The 19,640-nt window shown below is 39.7% G+C and overlaps 1 protein-coding gene across 5 annotated transcripts in view; it reads left to right on the forward strand.

The window, feature by feature from the left end:
* The window catches only part of CHCHD3 (coiled-coil-helix-coiled-coil-helix domain containing 3), a 129,577-nt gene that overhangs the window by 17,273 nt on the left and 92,664 nt on the right, over window positions 1-19,640 (forward strand). For all 5 annotated transcript variants that reach the window (XM_072917245.1, XM_072917254.1, XM_030289960.4 and 2 more), the window contains 1 exon segment: window positions 4,159-4,243. In XM_072917245.1, the coding sequence (XP_072773346.1) occupies window positions 4,159-4,243 (85 nt within the window).

A 19,640-nucleotide genomic window follows, 5' to 3' on the forward strand; every position in this document is an offset into this window, starting at 1 on the left:
CCTGAAACTACCTAAACCCTTCTGGATCCTGGGAAATATCTTGGCTTTCTGGTTCTTTATTTGTCTGATTTTGAAGCACAAGTGGGCTTCAAATTAATAAAAATAAAATATTGAATAAATATTCAATAAATATTTATAAAAAATAAATATAAAAGGTTAAGCAAATTGGCTTGGCACATTCATAAAAAGGGTTAAGCAAATGGCTTTGTACACTCTTAAAAAGATATTTTTAGTAGAAATTGTGGTTTGTGGCATTTTAAAAAGGTGGTGGGATAAGCCTTTCTCAGGTTTCCCAAAGGATGTTGGATGGATTGGGATCCTGGGCTTTGGAGAAGACTGAATGGAGAAGTGTTGAAATCTGCTTTTCCACAAGGGTACAGGACAAGGGGCAATGGCCTTAAGCTGAAGGAGGGTGAGTTTAGATTCGATTTTAGGAAGAAATTGTCCTTCAGACTTCTCCTGAAGAATCAGTGGATAAATGAGAAAAGTCGGAGTGCTGTTTCCCAGAGACCACCAAAATGGCAAAACCTCCTTGTGCCTGGACAGTCCCTGCTTGGTCTGCCGAGATCCTGGCAGGAGCTTTTTGGATTTTATCACTGTTGACCCTGTGTGGATTCCAGACTCCCACCAAAGCTTCTCCCTCAGTGCTCTCCACAGCTGGACAGGGGAGAGATAATAGAATTCCCATGGAATCTCCTGGGGATTTCAGCTCTGGAGCAGCTCCTGGGTTTCCACAGGGCTGTTCCTCTTATATTCTCACTCCACTCTGCTCAGAACTTTTTCTTTTCTTATTAAATCCATTATCCCAGAGGCATCACCCCACTCCTGGTTGGCCCAGCCTTGTGGGTCCATCCTGGAGCTGGCTGGAATTGGCTCTGCTGGATGTGGAGGAAACTTCCAGAAACCACCCCCAGTGCCACCAAACCCTGCCCCCACAAACCAGGACAGCCATTCTGTGTCTGGGAGCAGTTTGGTGCCTCTCTGCATTGTGCTGATGCCTCAGGTTTAGCTTTTATATTTTTCACATTCTGAGCTGCTTTAGTGTGTGGGTCTGGGCTTCACATTATGGGATGGTGAGCTCTGTGCACAGAGCAGGGAGACAAAACAATTCCTGCTCCAGCTGGGACCAAGGACAAATGATCCAAACCTCAGCCCAGGAGCACAAACACCATGGGCTGGAGAGAGAAAAACAAGCAGGGTGGGACTGCCTGGGCTAAAGCTGGAATGGGACAATGAACTCCAAGGTGCCAATGGAGCAGAACTGATCCCAGGGAGAGCCCCCGGGAGCGCTCGTGCATTTTGGGGCCATTTTGGTTCATCTTGGGTGCTTGAGAAAGGCAACAAGGCTGGAGAGGGGCTGGGAACACAAACCCTGTGAGGGAGCTGGGGGTGCTCAGCCTGGAGAAAAGGAGACTCAGGGGTGGCCCCATGGCTCCCCACAGCTCCTGAAAGGTGCCTGTGCCCAGCTGGGCTCGGGCTCTGTCTCCAGGCAGCACTGACAGAACCAGAGCACACAGCCTCACGCTGTGCCCAGGGAAATTCAGGTGGGATAAGCAGGAAAAAGCTTTTCCAGAAAGGTGATAAAGTTCTGGGATGGCTGCCCGGGGAGGTGGTGGAGTCACCAGCCCTGGGTGTGTTTGAAAAGCCTGGATGTGGCACTGGGTGCTATGGTTTAGTTGAGCTGTTGGGGCTGGGCTGGACTCTGTGGTCTGGAAGGTCTCTCCCAACCTTGTGAATTCTGTAAATCTTGAGTGCAGCCCTGGCTGGGCTCTGGTGCTGCCCAAGGTGCATCCATGGAGGAGATCCTTGTAATAAATCCCTGCTTTATTCTGTAACTCTGCCCAGCCTCTGCTCTAGCTCAGCCTTCTCAAGGCATCAGTTCAGCCTTTTTGGGGTGCCCATCCCCGTTATCCCGGTGCTTTTCCATTCCTATTATCCCAGGAGAACTCTGCCAATCAAACACCCATCCCTGGGCGTGCTGAGGGGACAGAGCAGCTGTTCCTGGGGGTTTGGAGTGTGTTTCTTTCACAAACGTGGGGGTTTATGATGGGAGCTGTGCATTAAACACTCTCACACTCACCTCACACTTTGGTTTTTGCTCTTGGAGGAGCAGAGGAAGCCCTGGGGTGCAGGTGTGACCTGCCTAAATGTACCTGAAAATCTTCCCACTTTGCTCTGGGATGAAGCTGACACTGATTTCAGCATCCTGAGGAACTTCTGCTCTTAGAGAGGATAGTGTTGGGAATGGCTATGCAATATTAATTTAATTTTTAGTAGAATAATATTAATCTATTAATATTTTAGCAGTCTTACCACCCCCCTGGTTTAACATTCTCTACTATTTCAGTGGTCAGCTGTGTGTTTTAAGTGCCTGCAGTATGAGCAGAGACAGGCATCAAAAATGTTATTTAACATTTAATGATAAACACTCTTTTCCTGATCCTCTCTCAAATAAATTATCTTTTCTCTTTTTAAATGCTTTTTCCCCTAGAACTAATCCCTCCTCTTTGTAGAACTGCAATTTTTTTTAAACTGAAGCATCATAAAGCTCCCATTTGGGAGCTACCCAATTACATCTTAAAATAATTCTATTGAATGATCTATAGCTCCACTTTTATTCACTATTAGTATTTGCCTGATCGATGGGCACCCTAATTGATTGTTAAGGTCAAATGTCTTTATTGGCTGCTGCCCGAATCTTTCCTCATTATGACATAAACCATCCTCTGGTCTCTTGGAGTTCTTGTACTCATTTTTTTGCATCAGAACCATAAATTTCATTCTGTAGATGCTGGTGAACAAAGTAATTAATGCTGTTATGTCAGTCAAGATAATCCAAATAAAATGGGGGTTTCCTTTTTCACCCAGCTTTTTGCTAGAGATCTGTTGAAAGGTTCATATTTCCCTCTGAATTTTAATTTAAAAATATTTTTAGGCTGGGATCTCACTGGTAATTCACAAGTTCCCCCCACTTTTCCCTCTGTTTCTGTAATCTCAGCGTTTCCTGGGCCTGACACGATGCGTATCGATTCCAAAGATATTTCTAACTGGATTAGTTGGCCAAAACTCCCATAAAATTGATGAAGCTGCTTCATTCATTCATAAAACCCTTTTGTGAGGCTGCTTTAGCATGAGCAGAATTGCAGGCAGGCTGAACTATAACAGAAATATGGAATAATGATTTTGGATAATCTTTGCAGATAAATCCAGCTCCCAGAGATCAGGTCACAGAGACCCTCCAGTGCCTGAAGATGAATTTCCCTGGGTTTGACCTCCCTGTGCAAGGGTTTTGTGGCCCTTTTTAGGATTCAGCAGCTCTGTTTTCCTGGGTGTTTTGGGGATGGGATCACATCCTAGAGCTCTGGGATTCCATGGAAAGGGATCTGAGCCAGGAGTGAGAATTCCCTGGAAATCCAGAGCATGGCACAGGTTCAGCTCGGTGTAGGTAGGGTTTTATTCCAGACAGGATTAGGATTAAGATGGATTTGAGGGGTTTTGGAGATGTCTTTCAGCCTTGTAGGATTGGTGGTTCTCCAGTTTTTCTCCCTCTGTTCATATTCTTGAAGAAGTTGTTTGCCTGCTTTTTTTGTTCTTAACCAGAGTTTCATTGATTCATCTGACAGAATCTAAGTGAAGGAAATATTCTTTCCATTGCTGGATTCAACAAAATCAGGAGGATTTGGGGCAAAATCTTTGTCTAGGATCTAGAAATATGAATATTTAGGGTGTTGTGAGAGCTTTGTTGTGTAAAATGCATCTGAAAATACTTGATTTGTTACACAAAGATATTTCTTCTGGTTCCTATATGAATAAAAAGCAGCATTTTATGACTTGACTGTTTATGTCTCTGTCTCATCCCCATGGTTTTACTTTACAAAGACATACTTCTAAAGAAAAATATTTAATTTAATGTATAGTCCATGTTGTTTAATTTTCCAAAGATTGCACTAATTGAAAAGCTGTTTAATAAGAAAAAATTTTAAAGGCTCACTGGTGTGCTAAAATTTCAAAGATGGTTAAACCACAAGAAAGCAACTCTAACTGCTGTGAGGAAAAAAGCAAATAAACAATTGAGGGCACTGTATTATGCAGTTGTGTCTGTAATTGGGGATAAGTTGTGTTCTGTTAACATTTCACTGAATTTTCTTTTAATTGCAGTTAATGATGAAGAGCTGAAGAAAAGAATAGCTGAGGAACTGGCACTGGAACGAGCCAGGAGAGACTCTGAAGCTCAGAAAAGGAGGTTGGTTCACTAATAATAACAGTATTTCAAACAAACTTGGACTTGATGCTTTTATTTTATTTATCTGCTTACTGAAAAGAACTGAATTTTGTGCACAAGCTGGCTGTGAGAGCTCTGGGGGCTGCAGCAGGTTTGGATATTAAATCCATGTTCAACAACAAATGAGCTGGAATTTCCTTGTAAGAGCTGATCCAAACTGTTGCTCTAAATCCCTTTTGACCTCTTGAGCTTGGCTTTTTTTGCTGCCTTTTAAGCTCATGCTCTGCTGATTTCTCTGGAGCCCAAATAATCACTTTGTGCTGCTGACACAGAGCAGGGGTGGGGTCTCTGTGACCCCAGGGGCTGAGCAAAAGTACGTTGGAACAGCAGCAGAAATGGGAATTCTGAAGGTTTCTGGGAATTCTGGAATTCCCAAGATGTTTTGAGGTATTTTGACTATATAAAATATTGTATCAAACCAGTTCACACCAATAAAACTCTTTTGATTCCTTTCTACATATTGAAATATTCCTTTTTATGAATTTTTTTCCTCAGAGATTGCAGTGACTCAAAAAGCCTGATCAGAGCCATTATTAGCAATTAAAAATTCCTCTTTAAATTTTGAAATTTTGGTATCTGATGAACTTCTGTGTTTATTTCTCCTTTCAGTGATTGTTGTAAGTAGATAACACAACACACTGAGTATAAATATAAATATTCCACACTGTCCTCCACTGAGAATGGGGAGGAAGGCTCATTATGATGGATTAAAAAAAAATTAGGCTGTAATTAGTACTACTTCAACTGTCTACATAGATCTCACTTGTTTCCTACCCAGCATTCTGTTACTTAATTGAGTTAGGTTGATGGAGTATATAATTAGATAGGACTATATTAATGTCACAGGGAAAAAAAAAATCAGGCTTTTCTCTTTTTTGCATCAGCAATAAAGGAAATCAATAAGTTAGAGTGAAATCCCCCCTCTCCTCCACTGGGCTTTGACAGGAAAACTTGGGTTATTGTTGAGTTTCTTGAGTGCTCAAGACTTCAGCTAAATGGGATAAAAATCTGGAAATATTTGGTTTGCAACTTCAGCATTTTCTCATGTGACACTTTCAGTACCTTCCAGAATTCACCTTGCAGGGGTTGTGCATTGCTCTGTGAAAGGGAGGGAGCAGACTGGGTAAAAGAGCAAAGTAAATTCATGATGATGATGATAAAGAAAGGAAAAATATCAACAGCTGTTAACAGCTTTACTTATTTTCCAATTTTGATTTATTTAATTTTTTTTTTTGCCATAGCAAGGATTGTTTTATTATCATTTTTACACAGTGTATGCAATTATAAAAATCTGTTTTTAACAGAGCATAGAGGCTTTTTTTTGTCTTGGATGAAACAACTGTAAGAGATGCAGATCATTTTTCGTACGTAAAACTTAAGGTCTTTATGGGCTGAATTCTGGTAGAGGTTTGTGTTTTAAAAGCATTCAAGAAACTCACATTATTCAGATAAATGCTTTTGTCTTCCATGTGCAGAATGTTCCAGCTAATAGAAATGTGGAATATAAGCTGTAGTAATTTGTAAGATAAATACAAACACATTGATGCTGTTTTGGAGAACAGAACAAAACTCTGAGCTCTACGTTTAAGCTTCTTGACCTTGCACTTGTGATTTATTAACAATTTCATTTCATTACCCACTAATTTTAAGATAAATCCTGTTGGGATGTGACGTAAAAATTAGTTTTTTACCTCCACATTCATTTTATGGATTGTTTTACCACAGATGATATATATTACATGTTTTCATTCTCACTTCTTTCTCTAAACCAGGTTTTTTTCCCCCAATATTTCAATTAACATAAAAATATCTGAAACTTTGGACTCTTTGTTGTCTGATTCCAGCTGCCTAATAACTGATTTTGGTGCTGTTCATGAGCAGTGTATGAGCACATTTGGGTTTGATTGCAAAATGTCTTTTACTCATTCCAGACTGTGAAGGGAAGAAATCTTAATTTGAACTTCTAGTTAAATTATTTATTCACACATGCATAAACAGTACAGATGGGCTGCTATATAAAGTTAAAATCTGTGCTTATTTTGGGGATTAGAGCTTAAATTGAGTTTAAATTAAATTAGAGCTTTAAATTAACATACTTAAATTGTATTTTAATACCATCTAACAATATATACATTACAGTTTCTATTTAACAGGACTTGGAATAATTAATAAAATAGTGATTTAGACCCACCTTAAAATATATTTCCAAAATTTTGCACTGATTCCACTTTACTCTTCCTTTTACTCAACCCAACTGTTTTTCCTCACTTTGGTTTTTGAACATTTTGAAATGTTTCATCTGAAAAGAGTTTTCATTTCGGAAAGTTCATTTAGAAAATTGATGATCATTAATTTACAACAGAATTTGTAGAGTTTTTAGTAGTAACTGTGAGCAGTTCATGTGGCAGAGCTGCAGTCTTAGGGTGATACTCAAGGGAACACAAAAATGAGAGGATGGACACAAAAACTTGAGCTTGACAGTGGTGACAGGTAATAAATGATAATTAAGAGAATTTTGAATAATAAATAATAGAAATTTTGTATAATAACTAAGAGAAATCCACACGACTCAATGGACCAGTGGGTGATAATTTGAATTTTGCCCTTTCTCTGATTATTCTAGACAAACTCAGCAAATGTTTAGCATTTTTTCTAATTTCCCAAGAAAATGAGAAAATTTTTAATGTTATGGCTTTGAGAAGAGGCATTGGAGGGATAATTTCCTTTCCCCATCAGAGAACAGAGTGGAATTTATCCACTCTATCCATCAACTTTGTCCTTGGATGCAGAGCTGTTCATTTGTTGGCCTCCACGGTACTGATGGTGCTCAGTAAATCTGTTTTTCAAGTTTGCTCTAAATGAAAAGTGCAGGCAAAGTAAAAAGTATTTTGAGAGCAAAAAGAACAACTTCTATCATCAGCATAATGATAAAATTTTAGATACTGCCAAGCTCATCAGAGTGCTGGATTCCTCCACTAAAATATACAAACCACTGCTTCAGAGGCAAGTGATGGATGTGATTTCCCATGGAAATTGAACATTCCTGAATGATGACTTGCCTTTTTCCCCCCCCTGAAAATCAGAGAAATTTCAGTCTTTTTATTTTGCTAATCATTTAGCTCAGGCTAATTATATTTGGGCGGGGTTCAGTTTCTTGCTTGGTGAGTGTTTCCGAGCTTTCACTTTTTAAATATGATTTGGCAAGGGGCAAATATTAATTATATGTAGAGTGAGGTGTTTTTGTGAGCTGCTATGCATGGCAGTGCCTTCAATAGTGCAGGAAGTGTATTTTGTTCAACTCTTCAATATATTCATCCCTGGAATTGTGTTGGGTGTGCCAGAAATCTGTCCTTGTGCAGTTCGCTTGTGACCGTCCTGTGACGTACTCTGATTCCAGGGCTTGTTTCTTAGAGGAAAACTCCTGATGGAAGGAGGAATTATAAGGCAGGAAAACATTTTAAAATAGACTTTGGTTTGTTTTGGTGGCCCTACGGTAATTCTACTGCCAGCTCTGTTCTAGAAATGTTAAGGTATGACAGAGGAGGAGAGGAGAAGGATCCAGGGAGAGCTTCCAGCACATTCCAGGGCCTGAAGGGGCTCCAGGAGAGCTGCAGAGGGACTGGGGACAAGGCCTGCAGGGACAGGACACAGGGAATGGCTCCCACTGCCAGAGGGCAGCCATGGATGGGATCTTGGGAATGAGGAATTCCTGGCTGGGCTGGGATTGCCAGAGCAGCTGGGGCTGCCCCTGGATCCCTGGAATGTCCAAGGAAAGGCTGGACACTGGGGCTGGAGCAGCCTGGGACAGTGGGAGGTGTCCCTGCCATGGCAGGGGTGGCACTGGATGGGCTTTAAGCTCCTTTCCACCCAAACCATTCCAGGATTGTCTGGTGGCTTTTGATAACTAAGTTTTTTGTGTGTCTCTGTCATCTCATCACCTGTGACCCGGTGGTGAAACTTGTGTAACTTTTCTCTTGAAAAGCACAGGAAAAATCCTTTCCTTGAGTAATGCAGACGAGAGCTCATCGAGCATTCTGTCCTGGTTTGAACAGACAGGTGTCTGCTAAGGAAGGCAGGAGCTTCCTCTGAAATGGAAAATGTAAACCCCCTCTGTCTGAATTGTTATAATTTTGAAATTAAGGCAAAGATATGGGAATAGGAATAACCCTTCTTTACTAGGGAAATTAAAAAATACAAATGCAATGGTACAAAAAAGAAAACAACCCACTGCCAGAGTCAGCAATGCCCTGAGCCTCTGTGGGTCAGGGAGGTGGCAGCAGCCCCATCCCATGGTGGCTCAGCCCTCCTGCAGTGCCAGCTGTGCTTCTGCTGGAGCAGGATCCTGCACAAGGGGGGAGTTTTCCTCTGGAGCTCCAGGGCTGGGGGAGATGGGCCTGGGCTCCTCTGGGAATGCAGTGGGAAGAAAGCTGCTCCTCTGGGAATGCAGTGGGAAGAAAGCTGCTCCTCTGGGAATGCAGTGGGAAGAAAGCTGCTCCTCTGGGAATGCAGTGGGAAGAAAGCTGCTCCTCTGGGAATGCAGTGGGGAAGAAAGCTGCTCCTCTGGGAAAGCAGTGGGCAAAGGCTGCTGTGGGGTTCCCAGGTCAGATTGTATCCAGGTAGGAATGCTCGGCTCCTCCCCTGGGCACAGCATCTCCCCATGGATGATGGAATTTTCTCAGCCATGCAGGGACACTCAGTGGCCATGGACAGCAGAGATCTCCTGGAGGGAGGATGGGCTGTGGGAGAGATAAAGAAAAAACTGCCCCATGGACAGCAGAGAACTGCCTCATCTCTGACATATAGAAATAGAATATACACTCTCAACCACATTTTTCAACCTAAGACACATTCCCTGGGAATGAATTGTTGGATTCTGTTCTCTGTGGTTCACTGGGCTCCAGAGGATGTGACATTTTATCTGTCACCAGCTGGACAACTGATTGCAACCTCAATTTGTGCCATCCTCATCTGTTTGGAGGAATCTTTCCAAACTGTAAATCAGCTTTGACTCCGCCCTGGTGCACAGAGTTGCTCTGTGTTGGTTTATTAAACTTGTAACCATTAGATTTTTTTATTTGTTGTTTTGTTGCTGTGCTTCAAGGAGCGTCTGGAGGTAACTGCTCATCACTCTGGGATTTCATTGATGCTCTGAGCTTTTCCCCCCAACCCTTTTTTTTTTTTGTCATGTCTCAGCAGTACATTGCAGAAATGATGAGCTCTTAGTAAACCTGGAGTAAAGAGTTGGCGCAGAAAAAATTCACCAGTGAGATATAAAGCGAGAAAAGAATGAAGAAGAGTATTGGACAAGAAGCCTTTGGGAAACTACAAACCAAAATTGTTATATTAAAATCAATACTGGGGCTTGACCTTTCTGTGCTAGTGGATACTCTAAAACTTCCTATTGATTTCTCTTGTAATGACATGTTTATTCCAGTTTCCTGGCACATGTGTGGAGAACAAGCGGGAAAATAAAATTATGGATTTCTTTACAACATTCATTTTATATTTCAGTGAGGTAAAGGTATGAGGAGCATCTTAATGTATCTTTAGTTCATATGAGGAGTGAATTAATTGTGGTGAAAACTTCTTCAAAGCATTCTTTTCCTCTTAAATGATTATTTTTTTCCCAAGTAATCAGCTTTGTTGAATTGGGAAACCTGCTTTTTCATGTAGGATTGTCCTCAGGGGTAGCAAAAAGCTCCATTTTAGGAAATAGTTGTTATTTTTTCTTCTGCCACCGGGACCTGTTGGTATTGTTTGAATTAAGTGGGAAAAAATCTGGAAAACTCCAACTTCTCTGCTGCTGACAGTCAGAGGAAAAGTTGGGAATACTCTAAAGAAGTAAAAGTGATGATAATTCTTTTGACTTGAATAGCTCAGAAATAAGAGTTTAATGTCTCCTGGCAAGGGAAGCTGCACTGGTTTGGTAAAACCAGAGATCCTAAGTGATAATCACATAGAGGAAGGCAAGGGGATTTTATAGGGGCAACTGATTTTATGAAAATTTAAAATAAACCTTTTTTCCTTCGTTGAAGTTCTGGCTGCTGAGAATTTTAGGTTTTCTGTGCTGCCAGGCACTGACCCCCAAGAGAACACTGCAACGACCTGAGGCCGTGGAGAAGCTTCCAAAATGGAATGGCAGAACTGGGATTACAGGTGTGGAGTTAATTAGGAGTGTGTAATCTCACAAAATAAAAAAACTTAATTAAATAATTGAACCTTTAAAGACCTTATAACAAAAGACTGATAACCATTTTGTACCTTACTAATGAAGAACTGCACATCTCACTGCCTATAAAACTTTAATGTAAATAAATAATAAACACCTAAATTTGAGACAAACCATTTTCTCAAATACATTCATTCCCAACCTCAACAAAAGGAAAAAGAACCCGGAACCTAACATTTAATGGATCATGTGAGGATAACAATAAAAATTATTAATTAATTATATTATTACAGAATATTACTATATTATATGATTATACATTTTATTATATATTCTTATTATATTATTTAAACAATAATAACATTAAGAATAGTAACAATAACAATAATAATAATATAGTTAGGAGGAACCTGACTATAATAATAACTTTAAAACTTAAAATTTAAAAGAAAAACCTTGGGGTGCCAAAGGGCCCCTTCAGCCTCAGGGCAGTGGATTTTGGCCTCACGTCTCACCTTGAGTTCCTCCTATTTTTCCTTCCAGCCATTCCATCTCTCCATCATTTTTTCTCCCTCTCTCAGCAGCCACTTCCCAGTGTTTCTTGTTTGGATTCAGATGTTTATTAGTTCTTATTTATATTGCACTCTCTATGTTGTGAGTTCTGTAGTATGTAATATAAGTTAAAAATGGAGACGTATTTCTTTTTTTATAAGGTTTTTTTAAGGATAAACTGGCTAATTAAGAATGATACTTAAATTATTTTTACTTTTAACTTAATAATTAACTACTTGAGTCTCATAATGTGGATTTTTTTATTTAATTCTACAATATTAATTAAACTCATGAAGAAGAAGGTAAAGAAGGAGGACTAGTCTTGTTTTAAAACTTCTGTCTTGTTTTATATATATTATTATATTCTAAAACTTTAAACTCTTAGATTTTTATTAGGTGACATTATACACTTTTATTAAACTATACACTCATAATTTTAATTTTATCATTCAAATTTGCAAGCTTTTCAGGGCTTTAGGTCATGTGCAGTGTTCTCTTGAGGGTCAGTGCCTGTCAGTATAGAAAGTCCAAAATTTTCAGCAGTCAGGGTTCCAACAGGTGCCTTTTTGGGCAGTCACCTCTTCAAACTAGGAAAGTTTAGTGTGTGATTTTTACCTGCAAAATGTCAAGGAAGCATAAAAATGTTTATGAAGTTGGGAAGTATCAAACTGCCTTAGATGCCTGTTGAAGTTTTATTGTTTTCAATGAAAAAAAGTATTATTTTCAGAAGAAAAAAGGTGTTTGGCAATGGCAGAGTTACTCTCCAAGATTTCCTGCTCTGATTCTCCATTAATACCATTATGTCTGGCTCTCAGGATATGGAGAGATGAATCTTGGAGATGGGAGGTGGAAATTGGAGAAAGCAGAGCTATAATTCACTCCTGCCTTTATAAACCCCAATTTTCAAGGGCTTATTTTTCACATGGATTTTAAAACCTGCCATCTCAGCTGACAACTTGGATACCGAGGTTCATCTTGATCAGTTTATTTTCAGGAGAGATGGGAAAATGACTTGCAGCTAGTGAGAGAGCATCCACAAAAATAATCCTGCTTCATAGTTTCAGATTCAGGTAGGAAAGAGGAAAACTATTCCCCCCCTGGCAATTTTAAACAAACCTTTGCTTTCAAACTGCTGAGCTCTTTCATTTTGAAAAGCAGCAAATGAGCAGCTGAGAAACACTTAAAAATAGTAATAATAATAATGATACTAATAAAAATTTTTCCTAACTGTCACTTCATTTTAAGGGATAATTAATGTTGTCATAATTCCAGGACTGCTTTTGCAGATCCCAAGGGGAAGGATATTAAGTTGGAAAGTAATATCAAGTGGAGTTATGTGGCTAGCTAAACATACACAAATTATGTAAAGCAGTTTTACAATTCTAACTCAGGTTCTCTGTTACCCTCTGGCATAAAAGTAGGAATTTTCTCATCTATTTTTTCTCAATATAATACTGATCTAAATGCACATATTTTAAAAGCAGTAGCTTTATGAAGTGTAATTAAAAATCCCCTCAAACAACCTGCCCCCCTTTCTACTCACCCCTCCTCTTTGCAACACCAAACACTGCCCCAAAAACACTCCCACAGCTCAGGAATCTCCAAGAAAACTCAACCACTGACAAGAGTCACTGTCCTTGTTGATCTGAGTGTTCACAAGCTGTCCATGGAAGTGCTGTTGATAAATTGAATTAATTGGAGTAAGTTGAGTAGATAACTGAGATTTGAAATGAGTCGTGGATCTTCTGATCCAGGACTGGCACATAAATCACGTGCAGAGCCATTTGCAGGGATTTTTCCTTTGGCAGATGTTAGGCTGGGGTTGGAAGGCAGCTGGGAAAGGGAGAGGGATAATGAGGCTGCTCTGCTGGATGGTGTGGCTTGGACTGAGTGTTTGGGTGGTGTGACAAGTCTGGTGTTTGAAATAGGGCAACTGAGGCAGTGATGGTTATGTGGGATGAGGTGGAAACTCTTTAAATTGTATTTTCAGTGTTGGGTTTGAGAGCAGACATCATGGAATTACAGATCATGGGATGGTTTGGGTTGGGAGGGACCTTCAAGATCATCTCATTCCACAGGGGCAGGGACACCTTCCAGTATCCCAGGCTGCTCCAGCCCCAGTGTCCAGCCTTTCCTTGGACATTCCAGGGATCCAGGGGCAGCCCCAGCTGCTCTGGCAATCCCAGCCCAGCCAGGAATTCCTCATTCCCAAGGTCCCATCCATGGCTGCCCTCTGGCAGTGGGAGCCATTCCCTGTGTCCTGTCCCTGCAGGCCTTGTCCCCAGTCCCTCTGCAGCTCTCCTGGAGCCCCTTCAGGCCCTGGAATGTGCTGGAAGCTCTCCCTGGATCCTTCCCCTCTCCAGGGGGACATTCCCAGCTCCCCCAGCCTGGCTCCAGAGCAGAGGGGCTCCAGCCCTGCAGCAGCTCCATGGAATACTCCAGATTTGCTCCAGCAGCTCAGGTCCTGCTGCTGTTGAGGGTCCCAGAGCTGGACACAGAACTCCAGGTAGGAGTTCAGCCTAAAGAGAGATCAGAATCCCCTGACCCCTTGCCCTCCTTTTTGCTGCTGTGGAACACGTCCCAAACCCATGTGGGAGTTGTGTGACAGTGTGGGATGGACCAAAGATGAGGGTGGAGTTATTGGGATGGGAAAAGGTGAGTCCCAGCTCAGGGATCAGTGCTGGAATCACTTCACTGTTCACAGTACTGTGTATAATGAATCAAGGGCTAATTTATATTCATGTATGGCAAATGTTAAGGAGGAGCAGTCACCCTGAGGAAGAAGTGCATATGGAATAAAGCGATGGAGTTCTTATTAAATTTAATAATGAGAAGTTCAAGCATAACTGCTCAGAAGTGGGATCCTTTCCCTCTTCTGCCTGTGCTGGAGTCACAAGAGCTCTTGGTCAGTTGTGATGGATTTATTAAAGAGTTTTTATGGTGCTGGGTCTGGTGGGTAAAGTGGGGCCAGTTTGGTCCCTGTTGTCACATTTGACTGGTTTTGCACTGAGGTCTCATGAAGTGATGATAAATCTGGGTTTGATGAGCTGCGTGATCCTTTTTGAGTTCATGTGTTCCCATGATTTTAAAGCTTCAGCATTTTGGGTTTGGATTTGGAATCTTGAAATCATGCAATCTTTTAGGTTGGAAATTCCTTTAAGATGGAGACCAAGCATTAATCCAGCTCTGCCAAGCCACCATTAAATCACATCCACAAGTGCCACATCTTCAAGTTGTTTAAATCCCTCCAGGGATGGGGACTCTAACACTCCCTAGGCAGATGTGCCAGGGCTGAACAACCCTTTCCATGAAGAAATTTTCCCAATATCCAAACTAAACCTCCCCTGGCACAGCTTGAAGCCGTTCCCTCTCCTCCTGTCCCTGTTCCCTGGGGTTAGATCCCAAATCCTCCCCCAGCTGTCCTCTCCTATCAGGGAGTTGTGGACAGCCAGAAGGATCCCCCCAAGCCTCCTTTTCTGGAGGCTGAGCAATAGGAGCACCAAAAATGTGAAGGCAGAATGTCCTTTTGACACCACGGCTTTCAGGTGCAGAAAAATTGTATTTTCTGATAATTATTTACATGATCTGAAAGGTTTAAAAGTGAAAGTTTTGAACAGTTGTTAAAATGTGGTTGCTACTAATATTAGGAACAGCTCCTGTCACTTGTGCTGTGCAAAGCCTTATGTGAGTGGAGAATAATGTTTTTAATGAGTGAACAGTGGTAAAAACTTCAGTTTTGAATAACTTTTTTGTGTTTTCTGAGACTTGACCTTCCAGATAATTTGTTTCCCTGTCTCTGTCCTTAGTTCTGTATTTGTAAAATCAGATGAACTTGAGGTAATTTCCCCGACTTTGCAGACAGGTGAGATGGAGTCGGAGAAATCTCCATTTCACACCTCTCAGAGCTCAGCTCAGCTGGGAGATGTTTTCCTGACGTCTCTCACCTCCTTTCAAATTCACTCCGCCGATTTCCAGCCGTGGCTTTCCGCGGCACATCCCGCCTTCCGCTCATGAAATATTGAAACTCAGCACTCACAAACATCATTCACTCATTAATATTGCAGCGTGGCCTAAACTCATTGCTCAAAACATTTTGGGATCTTCTGCCAGTCCGTCAGGAGGAATTAAGGAACTTGCTGAGGTTCAAGAAAGCAGAAAACCTCATGAATCCTCCTCATGTTGTATCTTAGCTCCAGCTGGAGTGAGTTTTTGGGTTCCATATTGAATGATATTTCATGAAATTTTTCCTTCATTGATAGAGGACAGGATGATTTTCCTTACAGTGGACTTTGGAACTGGGAATATTGTGATTTTTGCTTGGTTGGAAGTGATGAAAAATGACACGGTTCATGCTTTAGGCTTGAGTAGTTTATGGTGGAACGTCACAGATCCATCAGATTGTGTAGCTTGGAGACTGTAATAAAGATAAAACAACTGGCAAGTAATCACTGCCCCGAAAAAATAGCAAAAAGGAAATGCTTAGGCTTTGATAGTGTAATAAATTTCCAATATCTGAAAATAAGGGCTGGAAATGACAAATCACTGTATTTCTCTAAGAGTATTGTTTGCCAGTTTTGGATTTCTGTGGATTCTTGATTAATGGAGAATAAACTGTGAAGTGGCCATCAAAGCACAAAACTAATATTTTTCAGCTTTTCTCAGTGTGTTGCTGTAGTCTCTGAATTAAAAGGTGCTTTTTCCTTAATTAACATCTGCAGGTGTTTTTCAAGAACAACAGAAATGGATATTTTGAAGTAAACAAAAGAGGGAGTTCTTGTGGATTTAGAATTAAATTACTCATCTTGTTATTGTGGCTAACAGGGGTCATGCTGGGCATGAGGAGAGTCCTGGGCCATAAATCTACATGGCAAAATTAACAATTTGCTTTTCTTGAACTTAATTAAAAACTAGATGTGAAAAGGATGGAAACTACTTGGAGTGCAGCAAAGTTTTTTTGATCTGTTTTTTTAAGAGTATATTTTTGTATTTCTTGTGATACAGAAAACTCCTTGGCCCTCACAGATGCTGTATTATTTGAGTCTTAAATTTCTATTTCCGTGTTTCAATTTCTAATTTTTAATTGGAAAGTGGAGCCACTTCTATATTTGGCTTGTTGGATTTGATATGATGGTTGTCAGTTATTAATTTTAAGTCATTACTTAATTGAGAAATTATTTTTCTCTTGTTTTGCTTTGTGTTATTATGTTGTTATTGCTTGATTTTAAGAGATGTGGGTTAAGTGTTTCAGTCTGTTTGAGATAATGCACTGAAATATTTGATAAATTCACAGGTAAATTGTCTTGTGCTTAATCTTGCATGTAGGATATTCATAGTTCAAAAGCTGTACAATAACAAATGCCACTAAAATCCCACATTCCCTGCTCTTCCAGAAAGAAAAGAGAGGAATAAAAAAATGGAATGCAGAAGGAGAAATGTTATTTTGGTGAAGTATTTTTCCTTTGGTCTGAAGCTCTGCTGGAGAAGAGGTTGGAATGGGTGGTTTGATCACATAGATTTGATTTCTGTACCTCCTGCCCACATCTCGGAAAATCAAAATTAACAAAAACAGGCTTTTAATTTATTTATATTTTAAATATATCTTTTTTTTTTTTTTTTTGTATTTATATATTTTTTAATATCTGGGAGTGTCTTCCAGAATTCTTTTTGATTGTTGTTATGTAATTGCTCCTCGAGGTGACGTGGTAGCTTTTGTGTTCAATGTGAGACAAATCTGATTTAGAGGTGGAATGTACTGCAAGCATTCTTTTGATTAAAATGACTTCAGGACTAAAACAGTCAAAAATTTGTCTTAATAGTGGAGCCTAAATATGACAATGTGATAAGAAAAATACTCAAATTCTTGTTATGCCCCTCCAACAGGAATAAATCTTCTGAGATCCCTAAATTGATTTTAGTGATTGGTGATTGGTTTGTCAGGATTTACTCATCCTCTTACAAAAAAATACAGATATATAAATTTTCTTTATAGCATTAAGTTAAGAGCATTGAAGTTCTCAATGACAGTGCTGGGGAGAGGCAGGAATTGTTGCTTTTTTTGTGTTTGTTGTGTGCTATAAAGCAGTTGAGAAATGAAATACTGTGAAGTGTTAATGCAGACTTTAACTGGAGCTGCTTCTTAATGCTTGATGTGTGTTTTCCAATAGCACCATGAGAAGTGATTGCCTTGCATGCCACACTTCATTAAATCAGCCACTCCACACTTCTTAAAGCAGTATTTCATAATTATTTCGAAGGATTTGATTCAAAAAGATATCAATTGTGTGGGGAAAATGTATAGCCAGCAGCCTTTTCTGCTGCTTCAGCAGCTTTTTTTAACATCCTTTCTGTATAAATGATCAGTGTAATGCTCTCTGTTGTCTGGAGTTCTGTGCTCAAACACAAGAACCATTAACTTGAGCCTTTATCTCTGCTGTAATTAAAAACGTCCCTTGAAAAATTCCTGTGGAATTCCTGGAGTAGTGACAAGTTTATAAATATATCTATATCTATCTATATATATATAGACACATGTATATATATGTGTGTGTTTATATATATATATATTTTTTTTTTTTTAACTTTTACCTAGATAATAATATAATTTATTACTGTAGCTCCAACTGATGTTTGCCTTTATTTGGTACATGCTGAATGCCAGGAAAATGAATTTGTAATGCCAAGGAAAAAAACCCTACTGGAGGTTGATGCAGGCGAATGTTTGTGATCAGCAGGATCTGGGAATGTTTGTTTCATTAAGCTCCTACAAGCCACCCAATTATGGAACTCAAATAAATGAAAATTACTTCAAAATCCTGCTTATTTTGTTAAAAACTCTGCTGAATTTCAATCAGTTGAGATGGCTGTTTAGGAATTTTGTTGTGGGAGTAAAAACTGCCCTAAATCAAAATTTGGTGGGTGCTTGAGGAATCGTTGTGTTGTGCAAACCTGGTCACACAAATGTGGGTGAGAGTTGATAAAAAAGAGTTGAAATTTTTGCTTGAAGGTGCTGCCAAGAGTCATCTTGGACATTAAAAACTTCCTTTTTGGCCTAAATTGTATAAAATTTTATAATGAAATAGTGTAATTTTCTTTTATAGCAGAACACCCTGCAAGGAAAGAGAAAGGGAGGAAAAAAACAAACAGTAAAGTACATTTTCTTTGACTGAGGTGACTTGAGTGTCTTGGTCTAGATTTAAATGAGAGATTAGGGAGAAGATCTAATTGATGTAAAAAAGAATTAAATGTAAATATGTGAGTGTTTCAGGGTTGCTTTGTTTCAGGTTTTTTTGGGTTCTTTTTATTAATGAGGGGATGTTTAAAATTTTTTATTTTCTCAGCATTTATAATGTGGAAACTTTTGGCTGCATTTTTCAGCTATTTTATCTGTAAAGTATAGTTCATATCTTTTAATGAATCTGCTATGTACAGCAGCATAAAGAAGAGACATTTTTAAGGGAAAACCACTTGCAGGAGGTCAAATCCAAGAAGGATGAGGAAGGATATTCCTTCAGTCTTGGGAAGCATTAAATGCTCTTTGTTGCTCACCAGAAAAAGGTGCTGAGACTACTATTTTGACACTTTTTTCCTTTTTAGAGAAAACATGATTTCTCCAATCCAAAAGACAACCAGCATGTTTTGACTGTACTGTGTGAAGGATTGTTATGATTGTAAGAAGGATTTGTTATATCAATCCTGCTGGAGTAATTTGGGGGACCATGGGAAATCACTTAATGGAATTTGGTCCATGTCTGCATAATCTGCGTTTTTGTTTTTTTTTTTTTTTAAGCTGGAGTAATTGAAGATGCAGCTTAATAAACTTTTATAAAGATTCCCAGTTGGTTGCTGCATTTCAGAGGGTTTGGAGCTGAGCACTGAAGTAATACATCTTGTAATTGTCTTTTTTCCTCCCTACCTCACTTAAATGTATTCCCTGGGGAAGAATCTAATGTGCTCTAATGCTGGTACCTTTTACAAAGTGACCCGACTCATTAGGATTTGTTCTCCAGAGCTCCCCTGACAACAGATAAATGCACTGAGAATATTGAAACTTCCTCTCCATCATTCTTTCAAAAAAAAAAAAAAAATCTATTTGAAACCCAGTGCTTCATAGCTCCATTACTGCTCTGAGTTCCATGCTCGGTGTCACAACACACAAGTTTAATTCACTGAGTGTTTCCATGAAAATGAGACATGGTGTGCTTGTCTCAAGTACTGCAGTGAAGGTTCCAAATCTATTTATGGCTTGCGACATAGAAATATTGAGAATTTTCTGGGCCTGAAGTTGCTTTTATTAACTCTGTTCAACAAGTTCAATAACTATTTTCTCTGCTCCTCTCAGATTGCTGGGAGAGGTTGATGATGGTTCTTCGATCTTTGTGGAGCTTGAGAAATGTATGAAGTCCTTGGGTTTATGGTGTGTTTAGAGAGAGGAAAGCACTTTCCCAGTGCAGGAAAGCTTTTAGGTGGAAACTGAGTGCCTGCTTGGCTGCTGGGAAAAGGATTTTCCTGGAAGAATGGTTCCATAAAATCAGGCAAAAACCCAGCTAACCAACAGAGTTTTCTGCATCTTACTTAAAAATACATTTAATTGAATCAGTTTTAATTCATGTGATTTAATGAACAGTGGTGTCAAAACTT

Source organism: Taeniopygia guttata, chromosome 1A (genome assembly GCF_048771995.1).
Source record: "Taeniopygia guttata chromosome 1A, bTaeGut7.mat, whole genome shotgun sequence".
Lineage (NCBI taxonomy): Eukaryota > Metazoa > Chordata > Aves > Passeriformes > Estrildidae > Taeniopygia > Taeniopygia guttata.